This window comes from Oncorhynchus keta, chromosome 22 (genome assembly GCF_023373465.1).
Source record: "Oncorhynchus keta strain PuntledgeMale-10-30-2019 chromosome 22, Oket_V2, whole genome shotgun sequence".
Lineage (NCBI taxonomy): Eukaryota > Metazoa > Chordata > Actinopteri > Salmoniformes > Salmonidae > Oncorhynchus > Oncorhynchus keta.
The window spans coordinates 19,078,804-19,100,414 of record NC_068442.1 but is presented as its reverse complement, the minus strand read 5'-3'; the positions used below and the strand labels follow the sequence as shown (position 1 = coordinate 19,100,414).

Genomic DNA, 21,611 nt, shown 5'->3' with positions numbered 1-21,611 from the left:
TCAGCCTCCAGTATTTATGCTGCAGTAGTTTATGTGTCGGGGGGCTTGGGTCAGTCTGTTATATCTGGAGTATTTCTCCTGTCTTGTCCGGTGTCCTGTGTGAATTTTAGTATGCTCTAATTATCTCTCTCTCTTTCTTTCCTGCTCTCTCTCGGAGGACCTGAGCCCTATGACCATGCCTCAGGACTACCTGGCCTGATGACTCCTTGCTGTCCCCAGTCCACCTGGTCGTGCTGCTGCTCCAGTTTCAACTGTTCTGCCTGAGGCTATGGAACCCTGACCTGTTCACCGGATGTGCTACCTGTCCCAGACCTGCTGTTTTCAACTCTCTAGAGACAGCAAGAGCGGTAGAGATACTCTGAATGATCAGCTATGAAAAGCCAACTGACATTTACTCCTGAGGTGCTGACCTATTGCACCCTCTACATCCCTGTTGTATGCTGAAGCACTAAGATTTTCCATCATTGGAGCATGAATAACAGCCCCAGACTTTTATTCCTCCTCCACCAACTTTACAGTTGGCACAATGCATTTGGGCACATAGCATTCTCCTAAAATCCACCAAACCCAGATTCGTCCATCCGAAATGCCAGATGGTGAAGCATGATTCATCACCAGACAATGGGTTTCAACTGCTCCAGAGTCCAATGGTGTTGAACTTTACATCACTCTAGCCGACGTGGTGGAGTGGTGTCAACATACAGTGCCTTCAGAAAGTCTTCACACCCCTTTACCTTTTCCACATTTTGTTGTGTTACAGCCTGAATAAAACATTTATTAAATTGAGATTTTATCTCAATCTCCTTGGCCCTCTCCACTCCCTCTCTCTTCCACAATTGTTCTCTCCCTGTCACTTGCCCCCTCTCCCTCCTTGTCCATCTCCAGTTCTCTGTCTTCCTGTCTCTCTACCTTCTTCTTCCCCTCTTTCTTCTTTCTCCCTCACTCTGTCCCCCAGCCTCTCTCTCTTCCTCTCTATCTTGCTCATCCTGTACTCCATGCAGGCTCTCTTCAGCTGCTCCACGGTCTCCTTTAGCCTCTGCACCTCCTTCACCGTCCTCTCCAGTGGTTCTTCCTTTAAAAGTTGCATCACACTGCAGGTACTGGGTGCCACAGAATTCTATGGCATGTTATTTAAGTGTCAGCAATTGTTGACATTAATGCTTGTTAATGCTAGTTTGACCACCAGAGGGCATCTTTGAGAAGTTAAGTTAATGAAATGACATGGAGCTGTGGACCTAAGAGTCCTGTTTACTGTACAGTAGCTGTTTTAGCGTAACTTACTTATTGGCATACAGACCTACTTCAATATACAGTATATCAATCAATCATTCATTCATTTGTGCATGTCATCACACAGTGTAGAAGTCATCCATGTCTTTAAATACATGCAAGCATGTATAAAATGAAATAACAAAGGTAGCCTTGAATATTTAAACAATGAATAAACCTCAATATGTCGTCTAAAGTGATTGAGTTCAGGAATACATTTGACTGTTGCCTATGCCTTTGCCAAGGTGGTGGCAAAGGCATAGGATGGGAGGCAGGCTTAAGGTCAAGGGTAGGCAGAGTAGTCAGGCAGGCAGGATCAGATTCAGGACAGGAAAAGGTCAAAACCAAGAGAGCGAGAAAAAGAGAGACTGGGGAAAAGCAGGAGCTGAGACAAAATGCTGGTTGACTTGGCAAACAAGACAAACTGGTAACGGACAAACAGAGAACACAGGTGTAAGTACCTAGGGGATAATGGGGAAGATGGGCGACACCTGGAGGAGGATGGAGACAAGCACAAGGACAGGTGAAACAGATCAGGGCATGACAATTAGGGCTTTCAGGAGGAACAAAAATCTACTGGAGACATTTAAAAAATACTGTTAGATTTAGGGTTTATGTAGCTGAGATGTACGGTAGTTGAAATAAACATCTGCATTTCCAAAGATTATTTTTATCAATATTTTATTAACGAAAAAATAAAGATGTTGATGAAAAAATACTGTACATTAAATGCTTTGTCCTACATTTTGCGATTGTATGAGGTTTGGAGATAGAAATGTAAAACTTTAGAGTACTTAATACACTACTGTAAATAAAAACACAGCATCTACAGTGGTACAAATCTATTATTGAACTCATTAAGAGGCAGCTTCTAAATGAAAATACCTGCAGATCAATAAACTGTAGGTCTAATTAAATTTAGAGGATTGGAGGAGTCTAAATTAATATCTAAGAGGCATATTTCATTAGGACAAATCTGGTATGTGAGAAAATCTAAGGGGCTTTTATATAATTATAATAGAGGGTTAATAATAATAATAATAATAATTGTTGGATAACAGATCGGCTCTCGGAAGTCATTAAGAGGCTTCAATATGCTTTAAATGTTCCAGGACCACTGACAGTTTTTTTGCCTGATGCAGGACTCTAGTGACAGAGAAGAGAGACTCTCAGACTGAAAACACCTCCATTAACACCTCCACCGATAGATCAGCGTTCTAACTCCACCTTGACAGCGTGGTTTAATGACAGAATGCCACTATCTACCACTAACTTTTAACGAAAGCTCCACTGTACACACAATACCCCATAATGTCAAAGTGGGATTTTGTTTTCAAAATTTGTACAAATTAATTAAAAATGAAAAGCTGAAATGTTTTGAGTCAATAAGTATTCGATCCCTTTGTAATTTCTGGAGTAAAGATTCTGCTTAATAAATTGCACGGACTCACTCTTTGTGCAATAATAGTGGTCAACATGACTTTCGAATGACAACATTCACATTTTAGCAGACACTCTTATCCAAAGCAACTAGGACTAAGTGCCTTGCTCAAGAGCACATCAACATATATTTCACCTAGTCAACTTGGAGATTTGAACCAGCAACATTTCAGTTGCTGGCCCGACGCATTTTACCACTAGGCTACCTCATCTCTGTACCCCACACATACAGATAATTGTAAGGTCCCTCAGTCGAGCATTGAATTTCAAACAGATTCAACCACAAAGACTAGGGAGGTTTTTCAATTCCTCACAAAGGATAGATGGGTAAAAAAAAACAACATTTTTAAACAGACACTGAATATCCCTTTCAGTATGGTGAAGTTATTAATTACACTTTGGATAGTGTACAACGTTACAGGCGTCCTTCCTATGTCAGTTGCCGGAGAGGAAGGAAACTGCTCAGGGATTTCACCATGAGGCCAATTGTGACTTTAAAACAGTTGCAGAGTTTAATGGCTGTGATAGGAGAAAACTGAGCATTGATCAACAACATTGTAGTTACTCCCAAATACTAACCTTATTGACAGAGCAAAAAGAAGGAAGCCTATAAAGGATACAACATTTTCCAAAACATGCATCATGTTTGCTAAAAGGCACTAATGTCATATTACAAAACAAATGTGGCAAAGTAATTAACTTTTTGTCCTGAATACAAAGTTTGGGGCAAATCTAATACAACACATTACTGACTACCACTCTCCATATTTTCAAGCATAGTGGTGGCTGTATCATGTTATGGGTATGCTTGTAATCGTTAAGGACTGGGGAGTTTTTCAGGATAAAAAGTAAACTATATTGAGCTAAGCACAGGCAAAATCCTAGAGGCAATCCTGGTTCAGTCTGCTTTCCTGAAAATAAAAGAGAGCCGCACACTCTAAGAGCTCAGATGCAAAAATGTAATACCAACGCTTTCCACCAGACACACCAGAGATATCTACTGCAGCCCTCATCCGCCACATGCAACACCTGTTCTGCCAGTCACATTCTGTTAAAGGTCCCCAAAGCACACACATCCATGGGTTGCTCGTCTTTTCAGTTCGCTGCAGCTAGCAACTGGAACGAGCTGCAACAAACACTCAAACTGGACAGTTTTATCTCAATCTCTTCATTCAAAGACTCAATCATGGACACTCTTACTGACAGTTGTGGCTGCTTTGCGTGATGTATTGTTGTCTCTACCTTCTAGCCCTTTGTGCTGTTGTCTGTGCCCAATAATGTTTGTACCATGTTTTGTACTGCTACCATTTTGTGTTGCTACCATGTTCTTGTCATGTTGTGTTGCTACCATGCTGTGTTGTCATGTGTTGCTGCCTTGCTATGTTGTTGTCTTTAGGTATCTCTTTATGTAGTGTTGTCTCTCTTGTTGTGATATGTGTTTTGTCCTATATTTATATGTTATTTTATTTGTATTCTTTTAAACCCAGCCCCAGTCCCCGCAGGAGGTCTTTTGCCTTTTGGTAGGTCGTCGTTGTAAATAAGAATATGTTCTTAACTGACTTGCCTAGTTAAATAAAGGTTAAATTAACTAAATAAATAAAAAAACACTGAAAGATGAATTCACCTTTCCGCAGGACAATAACCTAAAACACAAGGCTAAATCTACACTGGATTTACTTACTAAGAAGACAGTGATTGTTCCTGAATGGACGAGTTACAATTGTGGCTTAAAATCTACTTGAAAACCTATGGTAAGTCCTGAAAAAGTTTATTTGGCAAGGATCAACAATCGAGCTTGAAGAGTTTTCAAAATAATAATAGGCAAATGTGGCACCTGGAAAGCTCTTAGAGACTTTAAAAAAAACGTTATTTAACTAGGCAAGTCAGTTAAGAACAAATTCTTATTTTCAATGACAGCCTACCAGGGAACAGTGGGTTAACTGACTTGTTCAGATGCAGAACAACAGATTTTTACCTTGCCAGCTCGGGGATTCAATCTTGCAACCTTTCGGTTACAAGTCCAACGCTCTAACTGCTAGGCCACCTGCCACCCCTTAACCAGAAAGATTCTCAACTGTAATCACTGCCAAAGGTTCTTGTACAAAGTATTGACTCAGGGGTGTGAATACTTATTTAAATGAGATATTTCTATTTTTAATTTTCAATTAATTTGCATAAATGTCTAAAAACATGTTTTCAATTTGTCACTATGGGGTGTTGTGTGTAGATGGATTCAGGCTGTAACACAACAAAATGTGGATTTCATTTCATTTCACAATGCCACAGACTCTCAATATCCCAAGCATTCATACATTTAAAAGGAATAACGTGCCAGAAAATAATGTTTTCAGTAATTTCTAGGGCTGTCAGAGTTAATCAGTTAACTGTTTGTAATTTTTGTGCACAAATGATTTTTAATTGTGATTAATCGTATTGTCTGAAAGCGTTCATAATACACTGAAAACATCCAAAATACACAATATATTCAACTAAAAACAACACTGTAATGTCAAAACAGGTTGACATTGCGGTTAAAGAAAGTGTTCTTCATCTGTTTACCAGTGATGAACTCAATTGTATTTTTGTATCATTTGACAGCCATAGTAATTGCATTCTCTGTTGTAGTTATACCCCGACTGTTTTATTTGGACCATTTTCCATTTTTGTCTGGTGTTCTCTGGACCCAGCTGAATCAAATTATTTCCTTTTCTTTAGTTTTTCTTGTCTCTTTGTTGCCTGTTTGGCCTGGTAAGCATGCAGCACAGTCACAGCTTCATCCACCTTGGAGCGGAGACACTCTGGAGACTCCAGCATGTAGAGCAGCTCAGAGTTGTCAATCTCCAGCAACATGCCAGTGATCTTTCCTGCCAGACTGGGGTGCATGTTCTGGATGAGTGGGTAGAGGCGTTGACCCAGCATTTCTTTCTGTTCCTGAGGAGGAGCAGCAGCCAGCTTGGAGGCAGTCAGAGGCTCCTGCACATGGACAGCAGGCTGCTTGGAGGCAGTCAGAGGCTCCTGCACATGGACAGCAGGCTGCTTGGAGGCAGTCAGAGGCTCCTGCACATGGACAGCAGGCTGCTTGGAGGCAGTCAGAGGCTCCTGCACATGGACAGCAGGCTGCTGCTTAACTACCTGGGGAAGTGTATGAATGTATGAAGGGTTGCGCACTCCTGCAGCATACTTGTACTGAGGCATGTACACTGGGGTTACAGCAGGTGCAACCTGGGCGGCCATGCGATGAGGGGTCACCATGTGAGACACATTGGGCCTCACAGTGCTGAAGGTCGCTTCCATGTTCTGAAAATATTGTTGTTGGGTTATCCTGCGAGGGCTGGGTCCCCGCCCTGCCAATTGGTTGGAATTGTAATAAGAAGTATGTGGAATGGCATCCATGAAGTAGTCAGAGGGAGGTGCTAAGGGAGAGATGCACTGATTGATTTAAGTCAGCTTGATAATTGGTGTTTTGACAGTTATTTAAATCACAGGTTTATGTATCAATTCCTCAGTAACCCAGAAGATTGAAATGAAAGTCCCCATAATAAAATGTGGGTGCATTTTATAATCTGTTATTATTTGGGCAATTACACACCAGACCACCAGGGGCAGACAGAGGGTGGTGGTAAACACACATCAGGTGTTCTATAAAGACAGATGTTTGAACCTATGGTGATGAACCTATGGTGAGTGTGGATGGTGGGAGAGCTCACTGTTCTTACCACAATCAAAACAACACAAATGAATGCAAGAAAACGCAAGAAACCCCAAACAAGATACAAAGGATTACTACAGTCAACTCTATGGTTCAACATTCATTCAAGGTAACCACTGTTGCTCATTTTGAGGCATGTAAAAAACAAGTCTATTTGATACTTCTCACCTACCTTCCCATGATAGTTTGGCAATTTCCTTCTTGCAGATATCCTCTAGTTGTTCTGTCACCTCAGATACAAAATTCTTCACAAAATGAAAAGGAATGTGTGGATTGACAGATATGCTGGGTAAGGCATCAGATCCAGGAGGGACACAGAGAGACTGAAAACTCTGCAGGGAGAAACAGGTTGAAAAACAAAAATGTGGAGATGTTTTATCTAAAGTTTACAAGTTATTTTAGATTTGTTTGCTGATATAGACAGACTGACGTCACCTGGAAGAAATGGATGTGATCCTCTGTGTGTGAAAGCTGCTCCAGCTCAGCATCTCTCCTCCTCAGCTCAGCTATCTCCTGCTCCAGCTGCTCCAGCTGCCTTTTAGCCCGACTCACTTCAGCATTTTCCTGGGCTGTTATCTGCTGCTTCACCTCAGAGTTCCTTCTTTCAATGGAACAGATCAGCTCAGTAAACATCCTCTCACTGTCCTCCACCGCTACCTGTGCAGAGAGCTGTTAGAACACACAGAGAGAATGAGGGTCCATTTCATTCAGCCCAGGATAGACTATAAGGACTTTTCTTACCAGCATTCCATTGACAGCCAACATCTAAAACTGATCCTTACCTTAACCCTAACCTTACACCAAACCCTTTACCCTGACCCTAACATAATTTTAACCAATTCTGAAGTGAAATATTGGTTTGCTGGTCATATTAATATATATTTAAATTAAATATAGATGGCCCTAAAACTCACCTTCAGAGAGACCACAGCCTGTCTCAGCTCCTGCATCTCCTTCTCTTTCTGCTGGATTCTCTGCTGGGATTTCTGCTGATTCTCTACCAACTGTTTCTGCAGAGAATGGTGACAAGACTTTGTAAAGGCTCCTTCCATGATGTTCATGTGAAATAGGATAGTCCTTCAAACCACTGAGACGCAGAGATGCAGCCAAAAGAAAGAGATATGTTTAAATATATAATACCATAATGATTGCATTTTGTGACGTGTCAAAGTATTATTGTTATTATTATTACTTATGAGAGTCACCAAATTACTGCAACAACATAATCAGGCAATTTTGTTCAAGTACTTTGACATCTCCGGGCGTTGTTTTTCTTACTCTTCCAGTTATATCACCTTTGACATAAACCACTTCCATTTGATATGAGGTACATCAACAATATGTTGTAAAGAGATTAACAAATGTCTAAATGCAGATCTATGATGTTTAACAGTGGAGTTGTCATCCATACCTGTTTCTCAATCCTTTCTGCTGCAGCTGTATCATGGCCTTTATGTTCATTCATTGTACACAGATAACAGATACACTGCTGATCGGTACGGCAGTAAACCTCCAGTAGTTTGTCATGATGACGGCAGATTTTATCCTGTAGTTGTGTGGAGGCTTTGACCAGCTTGTGCTTCTGAAAGGCAGGGGATTCAAAGTGAGGCTGGAGGTGAGTCTCACAGTAAGATGCCAGACACACCAGGCAGGACTTGACAGCTTTGAGTTTCCTCCTAGTGCAGAAATCACACTCCACATCTCTAGGTCCAGCATAATAGAGAGCTGGAGGAGCAGATATTAATCCTGTCTTCTTCTGTTTCTCCATTAATTCAACCAATAAGATGTTTTTCCTCAAAACAGGTCTTGGGATGAAGCTTTCCATGCACAGTGGACAGCTGTAGACACCTTTCAGATCTTCCTGATCCCAGCAGCCCTTAATACAGCCCATACAGTAACTGTGTCCACAGGCAGTAGTCACTGGATCCTTCAGTACATCCAGACAGATTGAACAGCAGAAGGGGTCCTGACCCAAAGTTGCCTCTGCCATGTTGATACACACACTGACTGACTGAACAGTCGTGGACAAGCATTGGGGTGTTGTCTGTCTGCTTACTTTCATTTCTCTGAAAATGTTTGTGACTTCCTGGTTCTGCCTGTCTAACCACATTGAGGATTTGTTTGGCTAATGGCCAAAATATAGTCATAGATTGTAATTTATTTTCATTGAACCTTTATTTAACCAGGCAAGTCAGTTAAGAACCAATTCTCATTTACAATGACAGCCTACCAATAGGCAAAAGGCCACCTGGGGGACTGGAGCTGGGACAAAAAAAAATATATATATATATATATAGAACAAAACAGACATCATGACAAGAGAGACAACACAACACTACATAAAGAGAGACCTAAGACAACAACATAGCATGGCATCAACACATGACAACACAGCATGGTAGCAACACAACATGACAAGAACATGGTAGCAACACAACATGGCAGTAGCACAGGGTACAAAGATTATTGGTCACAGACAACAGCACAAAGGGCAAGAAGGTAGAGACAACAATGGTTGTCTCTACCAGACCATTAAAACATGTTATTTATGAAATTATATTATTCCATATACAGAAATATTTAATTAGAAAATCAACATTCTCTCTGGGGTACTTGGGGATAAGTAACAGACTAGATTGAAATCACTGAACAACAAATCTAAGTTTTAGATTTATTATTTTCCTCCAGTAGGTGGCAGAAAAGTTTAAAGTAGAAATTCGACTTGAATGTCTTTTCTCTCCAAGAAAAGGAGTATTCAACAGCCCGAGAGACGGAGGAAATGAAAGGAAAAGGCAGAAAGAACAGTGTTCTCTTTACTATGGTTTTACTTTTACAGTCATTCTCTCACCTCAAGGACGAAAGGATCATGTGAGAAAAATATAGGCTAAGAAATAAAGTAACCTTTAAAGATTTAAATGAATAAAAAGTACTAATAAAATCGATGGAACAATGTATGGTAACGATTGACTCAACGCCTTGATTTGATAATTAATTAATTGATTATATTAATTATATTATTATCAATGTTATTATGATGGGTTTAGTTTAAATAGCGTTTACTTAGTTTAAGCAAAAAAAAATAAAAGGCAGCCTCTAAGAATAGTCTAAATCAAGATGTATCTCATTTTGCTTTTCGATGTTCGAGTTTAATCAATAAAATGCTTAATTCGTTAAATTGTTTAGTAGGCCTATTTATGAGTCGGTGAATGGACAGGGACAGGCTATGTTGTGCAACATGAAACCAAAAGTCACAATTTTGAAATAAATCGATTTAAAATACATATAATTAAAATAGTCTTATTTTTGAACGATAACTGGTAAACTCGGGGATTGTCATCAAATTGCATAGGCCCACTGTATTCAGAGGACACTCCACCACCACATCATTATTAATGCACATGGCCCGCCTGCACATCTACCAGCAGCCGTAGAACACGAGGGGTGACCAGCCGGCTGCGTCTGTTCTATAATGTATGGGTTGGACAATGGGTGCGCGTGGACAGATTTCAACGCAACTTTAGAGGTTGAAAAGGTTTGAAATCCAAACCGCTCCTCTCTGACGAACTCAGCCCGGATCACCTGAAAGGGTGAGATCTCTTTTTCAAAGTAGGCCTCTATGTCTGTCTGTGTAATTATCAACAGCAGGTGAATGGGAGAAAATTGGAGTATGGGGGATGTTCACCGGCTGTAGGTCTATATATTGAGGGGATGTGAGCCCCGATCTACAGTTCGAGCGGGACCTTTCAGTGACAGCGCCCCATTTCGAGCAACGGGAGGGAACATGGTTATGGAGGAAGATTCATGCCACACCCGATGGACAGCACAGGTTGTATAAAATGTGTCTCTGAGCTGAAATGGCTTGGATAAAAAGGAAAGCATGAAGCTCTTTGCTTGGGCTCAATAAAAGGTTTTGTGTTGTTTATAAATAGATTGTTTTAAATATAGACTATAGGCCTATCCTAAAACTGGAAAGGCAAAGAACTTGTGAGTGGAAAACTAGATTAACACAAACTAATTATTTACATTTACATTTACATTTAAGTAATTTAGCAGACGCTCTTATCCAGAGCGACTTACAAATTGGTGCATTCACCTTATGACATCCAGTGGAACAGCCACTTTACAATAGTGCATCTAAATCTTTTAGGGGGGTGAGAAGGATTACTTATCCTATCCTAGGTATTCCTTAAAGAGGTGGGGTTTCAGGTGTCTCCGGAAGGTGGTGATTGACTCCGCTGTCCTGGCGTCGTGAGGGAGTTTGTTCCACCATTGGGGGCCAGAGCAGCGAACAGTTTTGACTGGGCTGAGCGGGAACTGTACTTCCTCAGTGGTAGGGAGGCGAGCAGGCCAGAGGTGGATGAACGCAGTGCCCTTGTTTGGGTGTAGGGCCTGATCAGAGCCTGGAGGTACTGAGGTGCCGTTCCCCTCACAGCTCCGTAGGCAAGCACCATGGTCTTGTAGCGGATGCGAGCTTCAACTGGAAGCCAGTGGAGAGAGCGGAGGAGCGGGGTGACGTGAGAGAACTTGGGAAGGTTGAACACCAGACGGGCTGCGGCGTTCTGGATGAGTTGTAGGGGTTTAATGGCACAGGCAGGGAGCCCAGCCAACAGCGAGTTGCAGTAATCCAGACGGGAGATGACAAGTGCCTGGATTAGGACCTGCGCCGCTTCCTGTGTGAGGCAGGGTCGTACTCTGCGGATGTTGTAGAGCATGAACCTACAGGAACGGGCCACCGCCTTGATGTTAGTTGAGAACGACAGGGTGTTGTCCAGGATCACGCCAAGGTTCTTAGCGCTCTGGGAGGAGGACACAATGGAGTTGTCAACCGTGATGGCGAGATCATGGAACGGGCAGTCCTTCCCCGGGAGGAAGAGCAGCTCCGTCTTGCCGAGGTTCAGCTTGAGGTGGTGATCCGTCATCTACACTGATATGTCTGCCAGACATGCAGAGATGCGATTCGCCACCTGGTCATCAGAAGGGGGAAAGAAGAAGATTAATTGTGTGTCGTCTGCATAGCAATGATAGGAGAGACCATGTGAGGTTATGACAGAGCCAAGTGACTTGGTGTATAGCGAGAATAGGAGAGGGCCTAGAACAGAGCCCTGGGGGACACCAGTGGTGAGAGCGCGTGGTGAGGAGACAGATTCTCGCCACGCCACCTGGTAGGAGCGACCTGTCAAGTAGGACGCAATCCAAGCGTGGGCCGCGCCGGAGATGCCCAACTCGGAGAGGGTGGAGAGGAGGATCTGATGGTTCACAGTATCGAAGGCAGCCGATAGGTCTAGAAGGATGAGAGCAGAGGAGAGAGAGTTAGCTTTAGCAGTGCGGAGCGCTCCGTGATGCAGAGAAGAGCAGTCTCAGTTGAATGACTAGTCTTGAAACCTGACTGATTTGGATCAAGAAGGTCATTCTGAGAGAGATAGCGGTAGAGCTGGCCAAGGACGGCACGTTCAAGAGTTTTGGAGAGAAAAGAAAGAAGGGATACTGGTCTGTAGTTGTTGACATCGGAGGGATCGAGTGTAGGTTTTTTCAGAAGGGGTGCAACTCTCGCTCTCTTGAGGACGGAAGGGACGTAGCCAGCGGTCAGGGATGAGTTGATGAGCGAGGTGAGGTAAGGGAGAAGGTCTCCGGAAATGGTCTGGAGAAGAGAGGAGGGGATAGGGTCAAGCGGGCAGGTTGTTGGGCGGCCGGCCGTCACAAGACGCAAGATTTCATCTGGAGAGAGAGGGGAGAAAGACGTCAGAGCACAGGGTAGGACAGTGTGAGCAGAACCAGCGGTGTCGTTTGACGTAGCAAACGAGGATCGGATGTCGTCGACCTTCTTTTCAAAATGGTTGACGAAGTCATCTGCAGAGAGGGAGGAGGGGGGGGGGGAGGATTCAGGAGGGAGGAGAAGGTGGCAAAGAGCTTCCTAGGGTTAGAGGCAGATGCTTGGAATTTAGAGTGGTAGAAAGTGGCTTTAGCAGCAGAGACAGAGGAGGAAAATGTAGAGAGGAGGGAGTGAAAGGATGCCAGGTCTGCAGGGAGGCGAGTTTTCCTCCATTTCGGCTCGGCTGCCCGGAGCCCTGTTTACCTACATCACATTTTTTCTAAAGCCTCCACGTCAATATGGGGATGAAGGTGAACGGCCGTGGAGGGTAACGCTTACTGCATGGCATGGAGTGGGCCTAGGCTAGAGAATAGATATCCTCCTCTTCGAGAAAGAACTGTTGCACTGGTTCACTATCCGCCATATGAGGAGCGTCATTCGATGCTGCCGCAGTGTGAGCGCAGGAGCTGCATGCGCACTCAACAAGCCCTAAAAACAGAGAAATCTGTGCGCTTTAGAGGCTAAGGACATTAATAGTATAATGAACATTTAATGCTCGTAACAGCAGGCCTATAGCCAATACACTTAAATAACGCTAATACAATCTAATATAATCTAAAATGATTAGTATTGTCATCATCAGCAATCTTAATAGGCTATGTTCACAATATCCGTAAAGTGACACACGGCACGGGACTACTGTACGCGCCGCACGCACTAAAGAGTTCCGTGACACTGACGAACTGTTCACCAGCAGCAGGAGGAGAGGGATGAGGGCAGCATGGATTACTCCCTCTCCACTGGGTTAAGATGCTTACCAACTAATTACCTTTCCATCTGAAAATCCCCGACCACGCAGCCCCAACAGACCGAGTGCTAGGAGAGATGAAGAGATAAGAGGGACGGGGAGGCCGGTGGTGGAAAGAGGAGAGGATGGGTGTTTGTGTTTCTTTTTTCATTTCAGGATGAGGATGCTGTCCTTTGGGTGATGTGGCCTTCGTTCAGGTATGGAGCTATTCCTCGAAGAGGGGGAGGTAGGGAGAGAGGGGTGAGTAAAGGGAAGAAAACAGTCCTTGACTAGACAAAGTTGTATAGACAAAGTTGTATAAGCTTTATACACGGTATTATTTTTACGTAGGTAAAATGCGGTTTAATAATTTCGTTTCATGATTATGTAGAGTTATTGCGCAGTGCGCTTTATGGAATGTCATTTCAGTCACTGCATTTTAAAAGAGAAAACGATAGGACTATTTTTCATTACAAAAATAATACAACTTGGCATTTGGTTCGAAATTAATGTTTTCTATGCGGTGCTGATTCAAGTGCATACATGTTTTATAGGCTATTGCATGTTAACTGTGTCATTGCAGCCTGAGGCCTAATACAATGAGCAATTAAAAACTAGTAGCTTCGCCTTCTGAAAAATGTGTTTTATTCAAATTGTAATTGTATTTAACCTTAAAATATATAATTTCCTCCTACAATGCAGTTTAATCAAATACAATTACTTAGCACTCTAAGTAGCCTAATTACAATTCGTTCAGGTTTGCTACTTATGCGTTATAGATCATTTATTTGTAGGCCTACAAAAAACCATGTAATCACTTTTAGTCCACATGAAAGTTAAAGCAGTGACCTCGCGGGTTAAACTGTAACAAAGTATATCAAGGTCATACCTGGACAGCTATGGGCCTTAACTACCCTCTTGGTGAACCCTCTCGTGCACTTCTTCAAGGGTTTGTATTTCTAAAACGTTCCTAAAATAACAGGAGGTGGAGGAGCGTAGACTGCATAATCATCACAGACAAATGCGATTATCCACCAGCATCGAGGGCATTCTAAAGAAAGGTGAACGTCGCTCCCGCACGCAACAATGCCTGTGGCTAACCTACTCTCCAAATCGTATTCTTGCCAAAGGGGATTAGGCGACTGAATAATAAAAAAGTAACAGACTGTTTTCTGAAGAAATTTAAACGAAGCCTATAACCTAATATGTATTATTGCTGCTATATCCTATTTATTCGTTTAATTGAGGCTTTTTGATTTGCATATAGGCAACCGGAATTTAACGGTTAGGCAGATAGGGTTGTAACGTTTTTATAACGTTATAAATGATCATTTGCTTTTTCTAATATAAAAGGCCTATAATACCAGTGAAACGTCTGTTGCTAACCATTTTCAGGGGCATTCCTCTCACCATTGCAAAGGGCCCACTCAACTTGCTTAATGACAGAGGTCTCTCTCTTTCTCTCTCTCTCTCAACCAACTTTGCTCTTTAGGTTTATTGACGATTTCTTCCAGAAGCGGGAAGAGGAGCTCTGGGACCCATTTGGAGCATCTCAAAAATCACTTAGTGCATCATTCCACACGGCTGTGATCAATCTTCGAGCTGGGTAGTGGGTCTGCATGGCACAGAGATGAATGTCTGCCCCTTTCTCCATGTCCCGATAAGGGATGTTTGTTGTAACCTGTTTGTTTTAACCCGATGGACAGAAGGCAAGTGCAACGCAGCCCATGAGGACATGGATATAAGAAACTTGTTGCGGATTTTAAGATTTTAAGTGGTAGTATTGAATACATGGCTAATGCTGTGTTGAACGACATGTTGCAACACATTCTTTTAGAACACATAGAGAATAATTATTCTCTGTGTAGTGTGGAGTAAGGTCTGGTGTTTTAGTCATGCATTTCATTCAAGCTCTGCCTTTCTGCCCCATCCATTCCCCTTTTGTGGATCAGAAACAAGGTAGAAGATGTAAGCAATAATTTGACTTGAGTTTCTATCATATTTCTCTGACCTATCCAAGTTCACAGGGGCTGGCGGCCTGTTCCATCTGGCATTTTGGGTAATGCCAGATGGGCTGGTCAATTTTTAGCCCAGTTGGACTGTCTAACTTGTGCCCCTCAAGGAACAAAATGGGCTGGTGTGGGGGCCTCAAAGACTTTATGTTTCTAAAAATAAGACGTAGATTTCTGCATATGCAGGATCCACTAGCCTACCTCCTTTCAGCTGTTGTTCAGTAATAATGGGAAGTTCTTACCGACTCAGATCTTTTTGACTCAGTCAAAAGAATGAATCATTCCATTCCTTTGATTCAGTAATGCCCAGAGCATGCAGGACCCCTATCGGCGAATTATGAACTAAAAGCTCGAAGGAATCATGATTGCACAAGTCTCTCATTCCCCATAGGAGGCTTATTGGAGCTGCCATTTGTGACTGAAACGTATAAAACTGTGCTTCATACAATGTACATTTGTGATTGCTAAGCATACAAATAGGATTATTCATCGATTCATTTGAAACAAGGTCTTGTTGCAGCAGCAGCCGGACTAGATTGTGTGAACGCCTCTGAGCGGAATGCTTGACTGCCGCGAGGGAGATCAGCAAGATATTGTTTACGAACTGCAGCAGCCCACCAAAACGATTTGTATGGAGTGTTGGGCAGAGTCAGGCTGTGTATGTTTTGATTCTACAAAGCTGTGTCCATCGAAAAACATTCAATAATCAAATCATTGCATTAATTCTGTCAGAATGCGATCACCTATCAGTTCTAAACATGGTATTTCCTTTTCTGCTGCCTGTATTTTTCTGTGCTCACATGATAGACAGTTGGTAGACACGTATTAGTCCTACTTTAGAATTTCTTTGTGGCCAACAGGTCAAAAGAACGACTAAAATGAGCGAGTCACTCGGAAAAACGAATCGTGACTCTCGAGTCAGTTAAAAGAGTAGTTCAAAAAGAACGAATGGTTCACAAACTGCACATCACTACTGCTCAGTGCTCAGTCACTCCGTGACGCCACTGCCGCTTGCACACAAGACAGGTAGTCAATAGCAATTTAATGGTTTAAAAAATAAATAATTTTGATCATTGTAAACAGAGGCTAAACAGGAGGGAGACTGCAGTGCTGGTAAAATGGCAGCATAGCTATAAAGATTACATCTCCACTCAAAATGCTAATTATTTTGCCACAATGCAATGTGTAGACTGCGTCTTACTTGTGCTATGGCAATATCAGTTACAGAGAAGGTTGTAGCCTGCGGCGAGCCATCCCGGATCCGGGATCGTGAATACAGCCTCAAGCTCATTACCATAACGCAACGTTAACTATTCATGAAAATCGCAAATGAAATGAAATCAATATGCTAGCTCTCAAGCTTAGCCTTTTGTTAACAACACTGTCATCTCAGGTTTTCAAAAATATGCTTCTCAACCATAGCAAAACTAGCATTTGTGTAACAGTATTGATAGCTAGCATTAGCATTTAGCATTAGCATTCAGCAGGCAACATTTTCAGAAAAACCAGAAAACCATTCAAATAAAATCATTTACCTTTGAAGAACTTCAGATGTTTTCAATGAGGAGACTCTCAGTTAGATAGCAAATGTTCAGTTTTTCCTGAAAGATTATTTGTGCAGGAGAAATCGGTCCGTTTTCTGCGTCATGTTTGGCTACCAAAAAAAAACGAAAATTCATTCGTCAAACCGCCAAACTTTTTTCCAAATTAACTCCATAATATCGACTGAAACATGATAAACGTTGTTTAGAATCAATCCTCAACGTGTTTTTCACATATCTCTTCGATGATATATCGTTTGTGGAAGTGTGCTTTCCCCTCTGAATCCCATGGGAAAATGCCTGCCGCTGAAGATTACGCACCAATTTAGACAAAGGACACCGGGCGGACCCCTGGCAAATGTAGTCTCTTATGGCCAATCTTCCAATGATATGCCTACAAATACGTCACAATGCTGCAGACACCTTGGACGAACGGCAGAGAGCTTATGCTCGTTCATGGCACATTCACAGCCATATAAGGAGACGATGGAAAACAGAGCCTAAAAAATTCTGCTCATTTCCTGTTTGAGGTTTCATCTTGGTTTCGCCTGTAGCATGAGTTCTGTGGCACTCACAGATAATATCTTTGCAGTTTTGGAAACGTCAGAGTGTTTTCTTTCCAAAGCTGCCAATTATATGCATAGTCGAGCATCTTTTCGTGACAAAATATTGCGCTTAAAACGGGCACGTTTTTTTATCCAATAATGACATAGCGCCCCATAGGTTGAATTAAAAGAGTAGTTCAAAAAGAACGAATGGTTCACAAACTGCACATCACTACTGCTCAGTGCTCAGTCACTCCGTGACGCCACTGCCGCTTGCACACAAGACAGGTAGTCAATAGCAATTTAATGGTTTAAAAAATAAATAATTATGATCATTGCAAACAGAGGCTAAACAGGAGGGAGACTGCAGTGCTGGTAAAATGGCAGCATAGCTATAAAGATTACATCTCCATTCAAAATGCTAATTGTTTTGCCCCAATGCAATGTGTAGACTGCGTCTTACTTGTGCTATGGCAATATCAGTTACAGAGAAGGTTGTAGCCTTCATATATATTTTTGGAACACTCTTTCAAATTGCAGTTGTTCAGAAATATGAGGCAGAGACATAAGGCTGGTTTACAGTTGGTCGATCGACATGTCTGTAAACAGTTAACGCAGTGACATCATGAACATTCTATTGTCATCCGACATCAAACTTGTTGTCGTCGTTATGAGTATAAAAGTATAAACACAAAACGACAACCTGTGCATAACATCAGCATTCTGGTGTTCCAAATAGAGTACTTGCTCTATTTGAACACCAATAAACCCAAAATGTAAAAAATGAATTTAATAAATGTCAACCTAGCAAGCCAGGGAACAATGTTTTGGTTCATTGTCAGCTAGCTGGCTAGCCAATTAAAATTTGGGCCAGAGTACAGCTGACAACATCTTAACTTTAGCTGCTTTTTATTAATTATTACAGGAAAATAAACCAACGACCACAACACACCACATTATTCACAAGGTAAAATTGCTTACGGTTGTGAGTTTAACAAAGGGTGTGTTGGTAAATTCACTCTGGAGTGCCAGAGTGTGCTCATAGTGCGCTCTGGGCATTCGTAAACTCAGTATTGTCAGATTGTCCATTTGTAAATTCACTCTTGGAGAGTTCAGAGCGCACACTGGACGCTCTGGCTGAGGAGTAGGGTTGATCCGAGAATTTCTGACCACACAATGGCATTCAAGCACCCAATCTAACTGGCTAACGTTGGCTAGCTTGCTAGCTACTTCCAGACACAAATGAGAGAACACCTCACTCTGACCATTTAACTTGCCCTAGCACAGCTGGTTAGACTGTTTTCATGTTATCCAGAGCGTTGGTGACTGCAACAGTGCTGCTGGCAACAATTTAAATATGTTTTTTTTCCTGACGTTTAGCGACACCGGCCATAGTCAACGGGTGTTGAGCATTCGTAAATTAATCAGTTATTCTGCGCTCTGGCACACTCAGATTAGAGTGCTCTGAAATTGGAGTAGATAGCCAGAGTGAAATTACGAACACGGCCAAAATAAAAGTAGGTAATTTTTTCAGAGAATTTTAGAACTCCTGTTGTCCTGCACCTTCTTGCCACAGAGGGATTTAGTCTTGTTGCTGTAGCAGCCCAGTAACCACAACAACGGACATTGCGACAGTCACAGAGACATTCATTTTTTTCATGTCTGTGCAACGATGAAACCGAGTTGCAGCGACAGTCTACAGACATTCCACCGGTCTATAAATTAAATGTAGTTTTGACCAGCGATACTTGTCGCGTTCAATTTGTCTACAGACATGTCGTTAGACCAAGTATAAACTGCTCTATAGGCTACATCATCATACCGATCAAATTTGTTTGAGGGTTCAGAAGAGGGCGAGTAAAGAGAGAAACGTGAATGTTTATGTAAAATAGCACATGCACAGAACGTGGTTCGGGTCCTTAGTTTCGAGAAGTTTCCAGAGGGGTGCGGCAGGGGAGAAAACTCAGTATGTGTTGCCTCGGCCAAGAAAAAAAAGGTCCGGAGTGTTTCAACTGACAAGACCGATTTCTGATCCCAGTCCGCCCCTGTGGATCTGTGATGGGAATAAACAAAGACAGAAGGGAGGAAACAACTTCCTGGATTGAAACACAGCTCTGCCATGTTCTGTGTTTTGTCCTGCCCTGCACGGATGTAGTAGGCTACCCATGCAGCATGCCCTGGTGCTGGCCTGATGACTCCTCCTGTTCTGTGTATGGCACTGGTAGAATTCACTGTGAAGGCACACTATCAGTGAATTACCATAGGGCCATAAACAGAGTAGAGAAATAACCAAATGACCCAACATGCATCGCTGACACTGTCCCTTACCCTCTGCCCTCTTTACATTCTATACACCAACTGTGTAAAATTCAGTTTTGATGAAAGTCTATGACCGTGATTGTGTTCTAACAGCTGTGGTGAGACAAACAACTTGCTATTCATCCAACTATTTTAGTTTTCTCCAGGCTGGTGCTGTTGTTTAAGACATGGCCTCCACTCGTCTTCTTTTCCCATTTTGGCACTAGCACATTTTTGCTTCTGTATATATCGGTTTGAGCAATCATGTGTAGTGCCAATATAGGAGGAGACAGACACTCAACACTTGTCTTTTTGGTTTGTTTGAACGGAGGTTGTATAGAACGTGGAATAGTGATGCGTAGGTGATAGGTCCTGTAATCGATGTGCAGTGTCAGTGATTTGACAGAAGCTGAGGGTGGGACCAATGACTTTGTTTCTTTAGATTCATGAGTACTTGATCACAATTTTTCTTTATCTTTCCTACGGACAGTGAGAGAGACAGACAAAGAGATAGGTAACTCCAGAGGGAATGAAAAAGAGAGCGAGAGACCGCAGAGGATGATCTATAGATCAATGGTCTTGGTCCTCTCCTATATCTCTGGTTGCTATGGAGGTCTATACTCTGTTCCAGAGGCCCTGAACGCTGTAACCTGAGCTGTAGTCTCAGACACAGGCCCCATGACTCACACAGAGCCTTATGATGCTCTCAGACTTAATGCATTCAAACCATTCAAGTTCCAGGGGCTTCCTAGGATGATCATTATTAATAACTCCTTTGTGACTTCTGGGCAATTCTACTGACCAATAATAATCAACAGAATGTGCTCCACCGGTGTATTTATGGTCGCCCCGCTCATCCCGGTTTTTGGCAATGGTAGAACTCACACTGGTGGGATAGATGGATCCGGTGGTTCTAGACTTGCCAACAACTGACTAAGAGCTTACCAGCCAGCCAGATCCACCCGGCAACCACCCCCTTAAGCCAAGATGTTGACGGAGTTAAACGACAAGAATGACATTGCAGCCTTTGATGGCCAGAGTTCTTTTAAACCTGAAACACGACAGGAGTGTCAGGTGAGCTTGACTAATTGAGTGTTGATTGGATGAGGCAGAGAGAGGAGGGGTGTGTGTGACAGGTGTGTAAGTGACTGTGGCTGGAGCAGAGAGAGGGTTAAACAGACTGTCCCCTCCTGCACCCGTACAGTCCCAGAACACTCATGACCATGGAGGCTGGGAAGAACACAGCCATAACTGAGGTTTTGTGGCCCACCTAAAGCCTTCTGGGGTTTAGACACACAGACAGACTTCTTCAGTGTGGCGACCAAATTATGGGCAGAAGAACAAGCATCACTCATCCTCTTGTTTTGACTCTTCTCTCCCATAGGTCCCAGGGTTCTCAGTAGCTGTGTGCCATCCCCACGGGGCATCTGCGCTATGATTAGCTGATTATAACATACACTCCCAGAGTAACCTTACACTTGACAGAGGAGTGTGTGTGAGTACGTCTCAGCAATAGGGGCTGTAACAGAGATCCATACACACCTCCATGATCCATTTACCTCACTGGAATGAGAAGTGCATCCTACCGAGATTTGCCTCAGTCAACGAATCAGTCAATCAATTTGATTGATTCATGTACTTTTCCAGTCGTAGGGATGGTTTTGGCTGGGGCTCGAGATGGAGCTGGAGTATAGGGCTGGGGCTCGGCAGTGCGTGTAGTGGAGTATGTAGCAGTGTAGCAGTGATGTGCGGTGGATTAGAGCCTGCGTTGTCCCTGCAACAGCAGAAGGGCCTGCTGTAAATCCTGGGCTTTAACGGTAGCCACAGCCACCGCAGCTTATGATGCAACCAGCTCCCCCTCTACGGCACCACGAAAGGGGAGTGAGAGGGGAGGAGAGCAGGGGGTGGGTTGAGACAGGAGAGGAGAAGAGAATAGTAGGGTGCAAAGTGGTCTTGATGATGTCATTTTGACACAAATCAGCTTTCAAACACTGCAGTTCATCGGGTTCAACACAGAATGAGGATGTTCACACACACATGCACGGATGCACACACATATCCATAGCACATGGTTAAACTGGTGGCTATAGTGAGAGGGCAGTGTGCTGCTGACACACTGACAGCTGCTGGTGGTGATTAGACCATGTAGCCATGATGGAGGGGATCAAAGACACACACACACACAAAACCACCTCCACTTC

The 21,611-nt window shown here is 42.9% G+C and overlaps 1 protein-coding gene across 1 annotated transcript; it reads right to left on the bottom strand.

Moving 5' to 3' along the window:
- Window positions 1–3,195: 3,195 nt before the first annotated feature.
- On the bottom strand, window positions 3,196–8,488 carry LOC118370935 (E3 ubiquitin-protein ligase TRIM47-like). The gene is made up of 5 exons (XM_035756173.2): window positions 7,830–8,488; window positions 7,333–7,428; window positions 6,854–7,087; window positions 6,591–6,750; window positions 3,196–6,122 (listed from the first exon to the last, which is right to left on the bottom strand). Exons 1-5 carry the CDS (start codon window positions 8,478–8,480, stop codon window positions 5,407–5,409), a joined length of 1,857 nt encoding a protein of 618 aa, XP_035612066.1. The 5' UTR covers window positions 8,481–8,488; the 3' UTR covers window positions 3,196–5,406.
- Between the last annotated feature and the right edge of the window lie 13,123 nt (window positions 8,489–21,611).

Coding starts and splice junctions, on each gene's coding strand:
- LOC118370935 (XM_035756173.2), bottom strand. CDS start 8,480: ATGAAAGTAAGCAGACAGACAACACCCCAATGCTTGTCCACGACTGTT. Junction 7,429..7,829: donor CAGAAAGGATTGAGAAACAG/GTATGGATGACA, acceptor CATTCTCTGCAG/AAACAGTTGGTAGAGAATCA. Junction 7,088..7,332: donor AGGCTGTGGTCTCTCTGAAG/GTGAGTTTTAGG, acceptor GTGTTCTAACAG/CTCTCTGCACAGGTAGCGGT.